Source organism: Synchiropus splendidus, chromosome 11 (assembly GCF_027744825.2).
Source record: "Synchiropus splendidus isolate RoL2022-P1 chromosome 11, RoL_Sspl_1.0, whole genome shotgun sequence".
NCBI classification, from domain to species: Eukaryota; Metazoa; Chordata; class Actinopteri; order Syngnathiformes; family Callionymidae; genus Synchiropus; species Synchiropus splendidus.
Window position 1 is genome coordinate 7,665,057 of NC_071344.1, and position 12,088 is coordinate 7,677,144.

Genomic DNA, 12,088 nt, shown 5'->3' on the forward strand with positions numbered 1-12,088 from the left:
TTGAATAACGATTGTTGTCATACTTCGTTAACATAATATGGAATATTTATGTCATAATATTACGATACGTAGATAAATAAATTTTACACCCAACATTGCAAATGACAAAAATATATGCAAATATTAAAGACGTTTTCAAACATCTAAATCTTTTATATTTAAAGTTAAATACCCATTACTGTTTGTTACAGACTGTTGTCACATTTGCGTTTGTCTGATAGAATTTTTTTCTTCCTGTAAACGCATCTGATCGCCTGCGTTACAATAATTTCCGAATGTATTTGAACGCATCATTTAGAGCGTAGTAGCTGGAAGCCCGTGTGTTAGCTGTTCGTGTTCCTTCTGGATTTAACCATAAAAATACTGCAACCGTGTTATTTTACGTTAAACATTAACCCGACATTTCTCAGCCAAGATGACCTCGAAACTTAAAGGTATTTAAGTATCCTCGTCTCAATTTGTTTTTAGCATGCTATGCTAACGTTAGCCGTGTTGCTGCACATCGGCGCAACAACAGTGTTTAATCTAAACATTTGGATGCGTTTAAGTCATTCAAGGAGTCGATTTGTTTCCGTGGCGGTTATAATTTGCAGTTGCAAATAAGTCGTGATAATAAATCGTGATTTGATCGATACATAGATTGGCAGGCAGCTTGATGGACAGAAAAACTTAAACAATTACAATGGAAAAGTATCCTTAATATGTAGGTTCCACTATCTTATTCTATTTATTTACATGAAGGTCAGTGACTATTAAGTTAATATTAATGTTTTCAGTAGTCGTTTTCAACAAGCTGCGTTGTTCATTTTCTGATATACTGCCGTTTTTGTTACTAAGTTACTGTTCTCGCCGTGTTCCTTATGCTGCTTTGTTTTGCATTGATGCAGGTGATTTCTGTTTTTTATTTGGTTTGTCTCAAAACCACAGTTTAATCTGCCAAAACCCAAAGTGAATACAAAGTTTATATTTGTTTCACATACTTGTGTTATTGGTTAGAAATTAGTTGAACGCATTGCTTATGTATTTGAAGTAAGTGAAGTGTTTTAAAAATGACATATTAATATTTCAGCTGGCAAAACTGGCTCAAAGAATAAGGAGGATGCTCCTTATGAGTTGGAAAACCAGTTTGTCCTGCGGCTACCAGTGGTAAGACTTTTTAACTTTCATAAATTTTAGTAGGTTAAACATACTTTTTTGTTTGATTCGTCTCCTTTTATATGTAGGAGTACGCCTCAACAGTACGAAGGATTGCTCAGTCAAGCAGCATGAACATGAAAGACAGACTTACTATTGAACTGCACCGTAAGTATGCGTCACATGTTGTTCAAAACAATGTATTGTTTTTATACATTTCGCCATGAAATTGTATTAATATTTCAAGGGGCACACTTTATTGATGTTAAGCTCTTGCTTTAGTTTGTAAACTTTTTTTTTTTTTGTAGCTGATGGACGCCATGGCATTGTCAGAGTGGACCGTGTACCTTTGGCCTGTAAACTCGTGGACCTACCTTGTATGATTGAGTCTCTCAAAACTGTGGACAAGAAAACATTTTACAAGACTGCTGATGTCTGTCAGGTAACTGGAGCAAAGTTCATTTACTTTCAAATTGTGACCAGTGACAATAAAATATATAGCAGTGGTGGGCCGTCAGGGCCAGCAAGGCCTTCTCTGCTGGCCTAAAAATCATATTTATGATAAAAGCTAAATTCATTTTTAATGTATTTTCCCCAAATATATAACGTCTTCTAGCAGGCCTCACATTGAACGTGACTTGTACGCATCCTGTTATTGGATACTCATACAGTAACCGCTGTTTTTTTCTTGCTATTGCTGAACCCTGGGGCTTAAACATATATGGATTGGGCAAACAAGCTTCAGAGCAATGAAAACACCAATGTTTAGTGACATTCCAGCGCTGTTCTCCGCCTCTGCATTTCCCCAGAATCTACAGCCACACCGGTAAGATAACCAAGCAGAGAAAGGGTTTGTTCCCCACTTCCAAGCAAGTGACTCCCTCATGCTTTGGCCTTGGTGACTGTAGACATTTTAGATATTTATTTTTTCATGTTTAATATGCTAATGGCAGGGGGCACTGGTGCAGCTGTGTCATTGACACATGTGCCTGTCTCTTTGGATTCTTTCAGATAAGACACTGCAACTTTGCCAGTGAGTGAACGACAGGTTTTCCACCACATATCAATAAGCGTGTTGGTGTGCCCCGTCTTAAATAAGAGCCATCAGAAAAAATGATCTTTTTAAAGGGTGTAATCTCACATGATCAAACATATTGGAAGTGGAGACGTCAAAACAAAGGAATAACACATAACATATCATGGAGGTGTTCTTGAAGGTGCCTGTTTTCAGCATTTTATTCGCTGAAAAATCCCGAAGGAAACGGTTGGACATCACTGACGGCCTAGGTGTGAAGTGCATGGCCCGCCACTGATATATACTAACTGATATTTTGTATTTACTGAGCCTGTATCTGCCTATATTTACTGCGTTCATTGATCACATCTCCAGACATATTTTCTCCTTTAGCCTTTTTTGTTGTTATGTAATATAATGTTGTAATGTTATATAATGTTGTAAAGTAAAATTCCAGCGGGGATTCATCACAAGAATACTCAATACATTGTTGTATCAAGTGGTCACATGCTCTCTCATCCTTGGTTAGGGCTGTGGACTATGTCTTTCAGATGTTTTTGGCAGCTATACAATTTACTTGTGGTGAAGGGCAAATATGATGAGAGGATTTAAGAGAAGCAAACTGTCTGGCCCCTGAAAGATGGCTGGTGACAACACTAGTGACAGACAAGAACAGAATGGATGAATCACTAACTGAATGGTTGCAATTCATTTACATATTTGAGCTTTAATGATGGATTGGTTTTGCCCTCGGAATGACAAAGATAAAACCACCGATGCATTTTTGAAGGATTGAATATGGTGGAAATCAGAGCCGCCTGCTGAAATGCCATTGCATATCTAGCTTTGTGGTAGTGTGTGAACTGCTGTTCTGCTTCTGCTTGTTAGATGCTCGTGTGTACACCAGATGGAGACCTCTACCCTCCTTTGGAGGAGCCAACTGGCACTGACCCTAAAAGCAAAAAGAAGGACAAAGATAAGGATAAGAAATTTGTTTGGAACCATGGCAGTAAGTAAACAGGGAGGCAAATCCTTCCTATTTTATCTCTGAAAGAATGTTCCTGCACCAGACTTATTTGGAGTAATATTGTGGAACTAACCCTGCGTTTAACCATTTTGACCTGACTAATGTTATTGTTGTGGTCTTCAGTCACCTGTCCCCTGAAGAACACACGGAAGAGACGATTTCGGAAGACTGCCAAGAAGAAGGTTTCAAAAATCCTGTTCCCCTTCAGCTCTCACATCTGTCTCTTTAGCTTCTTGCTTGATGATTCGTCTAAGTTATTGGCTGCCCTCCAACATGTCATTTACAATTCATACAACAGAAAGTGCTGTGAAACTGAAGACCAGGATTTACATATAAATAAAGCCTTTCCATCTTAGTTTGCCCCGAAAGGCATGCAAAAAAAAGCAATTTTACTATTGCTTTGATCTACGTGAAAGCGGGTGCATGAGCACAAGACTTTGTCTCCTGAATAAATCTTCCTGTAGGTGCAGTGCAGAGCCTTATTGATTTGGCTGCTTCTGTTTTTAATCACTAATGTGTTCGCTGGCATGTGGCCAGCTGCTTAGTGTGTGTGTTGGCAAGTGAGAAGACCGATGTCGAGTTCACGAAATGTAACCCAATCTCTTTTCTCTCTCGCAGTACATTGAATCTCCTGATGTGGAAAAGGAGGTTAAGAGATTGCTGAGCACAGATGCAGAGGCTGTCAGTGTTCGTATCCTTTTCTGACCAAACGCTTGGCGTGTTCTTGCTCATGCTGAGGTAAAACGTTTCATTTGTGTTCCGTGTGTGATGCTGCAGTAGCAGGACACGTTTTCTTAGCTTCGTCATCCGATGGTCCAGGGCCTCTGGCGTGTGTTTTAAGTTATTGGTGCTCTGACTGAAGTTAAACTTGCTTGACAGAATAAGAGCACAGCAGGGAGTCGCTGGCTCAGCGGCCCAATGAAGTTCTGTTTATTATCTTTGCTTTGTTGATGACAGTGCCTGCTTTCCTGCTCCGATGCAGCAACAGATGACCCATGTCTCACAACACTAGTTTGGAAGTTTTTGCTCCACCAGCTTGAGGACTTAAACTTCCATCAGTAAAAGAGCCATTGCCTATACCTTCACTGCCATCTTAAATTTCACCCTGCTGCAGCTCTGTAGTTTGAAGACTTCATCTGCAAGTGTGTTGCTTTGTTTTGTCAGCAGTTTAGTATCCAATCTCTGTTGCACAGGGAGTCGCACTCTGTTTCATTACATGTCCCATTGTCTTTTTTCATGGACCATTTACTGGAGATCGTAAACTGGAGGCATATCCTGGTGGTGAACGATGGATTTTTGTAGTCTGCCATTTCAACTTTGACCTTAACTAGAGACTCTCAGGATGGGAAATAATAGCTGAAGATGAGTCCAAGGATGCAGACCAACATGGCTCACTCGGCAATCTGGACTCATCGCCTGGTACGTCTGGACTCAAGATGAGTCACGGCTCCTCTGGTAAGTGTTATAAACATTTAATTCACTTGCAGTCTTTTTTTTTTTTTAATTATAATATTTTGAATTGAAGCGGAACACTTTGAATACTGAAATTAAGAAATTGTATATAGGTGTTTTTCAACCTTTTTTAAGCCACCGAAGGAACCTTGGTCAATTGTGTTCAGTCAAAAGTCCTGTGGAAAAACCTTTTTAAGATATGAATAGTTATAGCAACTGACTCTTTGGTGTTTTTGCACGCTATTTGCTGAAACAAATTGCAGAAAATCTAATGCAAAATTTGCTTATGTCTCCAGAAAGGGGTGGGCAATATGGCAAAATATATCATGATTTATTTCTTTGTTTATTTTAAATAATTTTTGATTCTATTCAAGTTTTGGGAATTGCCAGACAAATCTTTTAATAGTCTTTGCGTGTCAAATGATCATTCTGTCGTGAAGGTGTGTGGTCAAGTAAGAGGCACGTCAGGGATCTTCGATGTGAAGAGGTGCACCATGTCCATGTAATACGCTCACGATGACTGTCAAGGCGTTCTAATTGTTCATGATGTAATCTCATCATATCGCCCACCTCTATCTCCGGACAAATGAGGTGAAACTGGATCATTTCCCGCGGCTCACCTGACAGTCTCTCACTGCACACTAGTGTGCTGCATCTCACAGGTTGAAAAACACTGGTATATGAAGCATTACTAAATGTTTTCAACTTGTTAGGAATTTCTGAAAAGAAAAGCACATAAATAACTCAAATACAAATGAAGACTTAATGTGTGCTGCATAAATCATTGTGTAGTTCATCATTTTCAGAAGACAAAAGAAGTGAGTTGGGTTTCACAGTGACCTCAGGAGGGCTGAGCTGTCAAAGGCCATATCTCTGCTCTTGAGTCTTTACAATCACCATGGTTACAGCTTGGCTTTGTTACATTTCCCTGCTACCAAATCATTGCCTTTTGCATTGATAGTTAAAAATGGTCTCTGCTCATTTCAGCTCAATAAAAAGTATTTTTCACGACGCCCCTAAATTGATGGCACTACAAAAAAGTTTAAGCGCTGCAAATGAGTTTGGCTGAGAAGAAGCGTCTAATGGTGGGTTTTAGGAGGAAAGTTTGCCGCAGAACACTGGAAAGAGCAAGAGTAGAGGTCACACAGTATTAATCCTGTAATGGGGAAATTAAACTGGTTCTGCCACCATGTTCATAAAAGTAATGCAGGGTTGAGGACAGGCGTGGGTGATTAATTTTTCTAACTAGTGTTGGCTACATGAGATACCGGGCAGAGGCTAGCGCATGCTCCCAGAACTATTAAAACTGTGTAATGTTTTCGCATTAAAGGAGACCTGTGCTGCGTCCTCCACCTTTTCTTACTTGTGTTTCGAATGTTGACGTCTTCCTTGATGTGCTCAAACATCGCGATACTTTATTGCACAATGTTGTATTCATATATTTGCTGGTTTTAAGTCATCTAGATAGCTAGATATTTAATCCATAGATACTTGGATATGCTGCTGCTTTGTGACATGTTTAATGTTTAATTTTCCTTTTGTACAATGAAAGTTAGTGAATTTACTGAAAGTCTAACTGGACTGATGTCATAACAATGAACTCTTTTCATGCACTTAATATTTTACTGCGTTGTCTGATTTTCTCTCTTAAAATAATAGTTCTTATTACAATATATGGCTGAATGTACAGTATCGCAATATATCACAATTTATTGCATAGCCACCCCTTTGAAAAAATATATTCTGCTCCCGCTCAGCATTTTTGTGAAAAAAGAAACATTTCAAAAGACGCTTAAATCCGCAGCTCAGGTCCACTTTAAGGACCATTTTGTCTGAATTGTTTCCGCTGCTGGACTGATAAACAGGCAGTAAACTAGGGCAGACAATATGACACTAATATTAATGGTGAGTCAGAAGGAAATTGCCCACAAAAACTTTTGACATGCAGAAGTCAATCCAGGTACCTTGGGATTCATTGTGGTGCTCAGCTGTCATCATTGCTCTCATCTCGCTAACTTTCAACCCTTGATAGATTCAGTCTCCATGGCATCGGAATTAAAATAGAAGCAAAATCACCTCATCATCAGTTATTCATTTTCAACTGCTCCAGGTAGACGCCTTTTTGATGAGAAGCTCTGCACGCAGGCTTCAGCTGAAGTGGATATGGTGGGAATAGACATACTAACAATAGCGGGACACTTGCTTTGAAAGTTCTCGCTGGCTGTGGCCTGCATGAGCCTGTGATGTCATTGTTTTCACACTGCACAGCATCATCAGATGAGTGGGCTCGTCTTCACTGTTCCTCCGGTAACATAGCTCTGTGACAGAAGCTAGCACTTAGTCACACTCTTGAGAGTGTACGCGGCAAAGTAAAGGTGAATAACATTGACTCCTAGTCCTTTTTCAATGAGCTTCACAGCAAAATGCCATCATTTTTAAACTCAAGAATTTATGTAATTTAGTGCTCAGGGTTTATTCACTCTTGCCTCAGAAGCACCACTCTTCCAGCATCGGCAACTAGCCTGACAAATATTGTGTGCATCTGTGTGTTCTCACGAAGCACACAAACCTCTGAAAAAGCTCCACGTGTTAAAGCACAGGTGTCAGGAGCCATCATCCTCATCATCATCTCATGGAAGGTTCTCTATTTTTACCTCAATAGAGCGTCGACCCTCTGACCTTCACACAGCTCTCAGTGCTCACTGTGTCTCTGTGCTAATCGCCCCCACTGTGTGCTTCTGCATGGCCAGTCCAGCGCGATGAATTGAGGGAGATCTTCAACGACATCAGCAGCTCCAGCGAGGATGAGGAGGACGAAGGGGACCGGCACGAGGACGAGGACCTGAACATCATGGACACAGAGGATGATCTCGTGCGACAGCTGCAAGACAAACTCAACGAGTCTGACTCTGCGCAGATGGAGTCGGATGGAAACAACCAGATTGGTATGTTGCCATCTTCTTTTAACCCAATATCATTGCTCTATGTGTTTATTTTAACAATATTCCAAGCGCAATGAACTCAGTCGAACAGCAGGTGGCAGTAGTGTTACAGAGCTCCTATCACAGTTTTCAGTTTTTCAGACTCACTCTGTTTGCAAACAGACAAACAAACCCAAAGAACTGATAAACATTAGAGGATGCTTTGAGAGTGACATCAACTTGTCACTGACGTGAATGAATTCCCTTTTTATATTTATTCCAGCAAGGACGTAGACAATTGAGTGGGAGAGCCAGACTGTTTGTGAGCCACAAATAAAAGACGGTGCAGCATTGGCGGCCTCAGATAAACTCATGTTGCAGTATGTGCAAATGTTATCTTTGTGTAGGAAATATAATGACGCCATCGCTGGCCAACCCACATCAATGCACGTCCAGAAGCCAGGGAGGATCACAAACGGACTTAAATGTCAGCTCTGTTGTGCTTCAGATGGGAGGCGATATCTGTGATTACAACTCAGGCTGTTTGAAGGCCTTTCCTTTACAGACACTGTGTAGTAGCAGGTTCTCTGTGAATGCAGACTGTGTCAGAGCATACGCTGTGAATGTTTTCATGATCAGTCGACTGGACTTTTATCAAGCGATGCTGTCCGAGGTGAAACAGGCTCTGTTCAGGACCAGGTTTGGAACATGACGTCATGACTTTGGACAGTGTGGTGTGTTGCTGTCGTGAATAAACATGCATCATCCAGAGCAGGGGCTCTTTTTGATCTTGCTGCCCACCTTTCCCAGAACAAATGGACCCGGGGCCCATTCAATAGAACTGATGCATCACTCTTGATTTCATTTGGTCAACAACCATATATAATCTACTTATACGTAAACAAAACAAAACCTTGTGAAATGACATGAAACCATGTGATCATCGCAAAGATATACCATCGAAAAGTCCAACCAACAGCAGAACCAGGTGCCAGTCATAGTCAAGAAATAGAAAACAAATACACTTGATGCAAACTGTTGAGAAAATTGGAAAACTGAATAATATAAATATAATGAAACCATGTTAAAATATCATAAAATAAAAATAATTTATTTTATTTAAAGTAAAGTGTAAATCAAAGTATTGCCATAAAATGTTCTGATTAATTTTCAACACTCCTTCAACTGCTTCTTTATCATTTTTTTCTTGGTTAATGTATTAAAACTGGGCGTCTCACTGCCCTCACAGCCCAAAGTGTAAAACAAAACACGTTTAGCGGCCCAACCATGGGCCCCGGCCTGATGGTTAAGAATCACTGATCTAGATTGCTGCATTTGAAACCAGTACTTCAAAGCAAGAGTTGTGCAATATCAATTTCAGGGAAATAATAAGGAAAGAATAAGCAGATTTGGGTGAATGCTGCATCATTTCAAATGATCAGGTCAGTGTAAAGATGAAACAGATCACTTTCCTCCAAAATTCGTATCATATAAAATCATCGACCTTGTTGTCTTTAAGTGGCCCGTATTGTGCCTCTCAGTCTGGCCCTGAACTTGGTGCGTCTGCAGTTGACCTCATTTGAATGGTCATTCAATATCAATTGTTCAAACTCTGAAAAGCAACCTGGAGCTTTTGAAACCTTCTCCTCATGGTCGGAACACCTTGGCGGTTGCCTCGGTTCTGTGAACCTGACTTCCTGGCCAGGGCTTCACTTGGTACAGACGTTGCTAAAAATGGAGGCCACAGTCCTGGCACACGCACACACACTCGCACACACACCTGGCAAAGCAGATGAGAAAACATGGCGTTGGGAGTCAGGAGGGTAAATTGGAGCTGATTTTTTGAGGTCAGTTCCACACACAGACACAGTGTGGAGCATGAAGGCCGATGTTGACTCCAGGAGGAGTCCAGCGGTCCTCTCCCACAGACAGGCTGTCCTGACAGCTCGCCCGCTCACCTCACTGACAGGTGCTGCTGCTCAGCATGCGCTCCACATCATCCCTTCCCTCCCAGCCGAGCGGCGACGTGTCGGCCGTCCAGCTGGTCGTGTTTCCGGCAACTCTGCCAAGTTGCAACAAATACCTCGGCTGGATCTCCTCCCGCTTTCATGATGTGCTGTAAACGGCCGACATGAGTGAATCCAGTCGTCCGGCAGTATTCAGTTAGTATCAGGGATGGTTGATGATGTCTGAGCCACAGGTTGCTGTGAGGCGCGATCTGTTGGCAGAATGTTAATGAGCGTTCACCGTGGCGCCCGCCGCAGACTGATTTAGCTGTGACTCTGTGCTATTCACGTCCCCTTCAATGGATTTGTTGTTGCCATCGACTGCAATTTGTCAAGCAGAAGCGGAGCCATCCCCGCGGCTCAGCAATCAAAGGTGTGTGTGCCCCGTGGCTGCCAGCGTCCGCCTTGCGCTAAATGATATCATCTTTGCATCTTTTTGTCTCAACGCCTCTCAGGAAAACAGATGCATCCATCACGTGGTCTCTGCTTTATTACAAGGTATTTGCTTCCTGCTGTTCTCTCCGCAGTCATGGAGTATCAGGTGCAGATCAGCAGCATCAAGGCCAAGCTCCAGGAAACACGCGCCCGCAAGAAACAGCAGGAGGAGCTCATCATGAAAGTGGAAAACCAGGCCCTTAAAGTGAGCACCAAAGACACACAGCACTACACACTTTTAGAAAGTAGGTCTGATCCTTGCACAAGCATATGCCGATGAACCCTTCAGCAATGATCTGTTTACGTTTAGACTCTCAAGCAGATCAGTTACAACACATTAAACTCCAAACTAAATCAGCTCTTTCAGAATAATATGACACCGTTAATTTCAGTTGAAAAAAAAAAAATATATATATATATATACATATATATATATATATATATATATATATATATATATATATATATATATATATATATAAACAAGATATTTGACAGTAACACAATAAATCACGATGGTGGCTATATTCAAGTTTTTATATCACCTTATTTAAACTAAAGCTCTTTTAATGTCTTGGAAATATTTGCATAACAATTTCAATTTTATAAGAATTTCAAGTCCATTCAGAGCAGTGGAAACCCTGACCATTGTGTAGTGAAAAACCTCCCTGAACAAAAGCAAACAGACGCTTTTGTTTGCTTTTGTTCAGGGATTCCTCCATGTTTGTTGTTGTTGTTATCATCCTAGCTGCCACATGTCTTGTCCATCAGTGGAGCAGGAACTCCTGCACTTACAAAGGTTCCCTGTTGTCTGGAGAACAAACTGTTCAATTAAATTAAATTATATATTTTTTGTTGTAATTAATTAATCGTAATGAACTAGTTAAAGTCCCACCTCTAATATATATATATCTCCACACCTGAGAATGTATGGCTCAGAGCATTTCAGTGGTTTGAAGGCAGGAGGACAGCAGCAGCATTTTGCCATGTTGATATGCCACTTGGCGACACGCTGAGCCATTTCCAAGCCCAAAATTGCATGAAACGCCAGTGAGCAGCAGTTCCATCTTCAGTACTTTACAGTCCGCGAAACAAGAGCCGACATGTCCATTTTTCATGCTGCCATTTAGAGGTCTCCGTTGCTGATGTTTTGGGAGCGATGAAGCGCCATGTCTCGGCGCCATTATCAACGTTGCAGGGAAAAGGTCATCTGTCTGCGACTGCTTTTCTGGGAGGCCGTTCTCTCCGCGAGGAGAGGCTGACTTGAGCGGCCCGAGCAGACACACTTTTAGAGCCATCACAGTGAAATGAGGCGCTGCGTGGCCACTCATCTTGTGCTTGTCCCTGTGCTCTCAGAACCGTTTCCAAGCTTTGTTGGACGAGATCATTCAGCAGGAGGAGCAGGAGATGGAGCAGGTAAGAGGAACACGCTGTAGAGACGCCATCGATCCATGCATCAGTGGTGGCGTCCGCTCTGAACTCAACATTTCCATTTCCACAATGACAACGGTCAGGTTGAGTCCCAGCTAAATGAGTTCACAGCACAGGCCGGCGTGTTAGCGCGCACGGTCCTGGGGTCATTGTTTTGGTGGACACGTGACAGCAGCTAATGACTGTGGAGAGGACCATCAATCGTCACCCACTTACCCTCGCATTACCCCCAGGGGCTGCTGTGCATCCATCTCACCTTGTCTCTTCTGCTCCAACAGCTGGCCTCCCTGCAGGAGCAGCTGGACTCGCTCATCGAGAAGTGACCGCCAGGGGGCAGCCTCACGTCACCTACAGCCACACGGAGCGTCCGTTTCTCATTCGCCTTTGTCATTGTTTTTACTGCACACTTGAAGTCTGAGATTGTGATTTAGTGAACTGAAAAAATAAAATTGTTTTTGGAACTATTAAAGGTTACCTGCATGCTGTCCTTCTGAACAAACTACAGCGCTCAAGAAGTGCAATGACGCACGAGTCAGTCTCACACCTCAGAGGGAAAACCTGATGCATCTTCTCCCCTGTACTTGGTGAACACCGTTGGTAGATGACTAAGCTCCTCGCTGCATCTCTGAGTGAGACACCAGTCATCCAACAGCAGGCCTGGTTTTTC

At 41.9% G+C, this 12,088-nt stretch overlaps 1 protein-coding gene across 1 annotated transcript; it reads left to right on the forward strand.

Annotated features, from left to right (window-relative positions):
• Nucleotides 1-256: 256 nt before the first annotated feature.
• Nucleotides 257-11,890, forward strand: taf7 (TAF7 RNA polymerase II, TATA box binding protein (TBP)-associated factor). The gene is made up of 12 exons (XM_053879243.1): nucleotides 257-434; nucleotides 1,070-1,146; nucleotides 1,224-1,302; nucleotides 1,443-1,576; nucleotides 3,038-3,158; nucleotides 3,300-3,358; nucleotides 3,795-3,867; nucleotides 4,518-4,631; nucleotides 7,379-7,573; nucleotides 10,083-10,195; nucleotides 11,347-11,406; nucleotides 11,700-11,890. The coding sequence occupies exons 1-12, from the start codon at nucleotides 416-418 to the stop codon at nucleotides 11,742-11,744; spliced, it is 1,089 nt and encodes a 362-aa protein (XP_053735218.1). The 5' UTR covers nucleotides 257-415; the 3' UTR covers nucleotides 11,745-11,890.
• The last annotated feature ends 198 nt before the right edge of the window (nucleotides 11,891-12,088 follow it).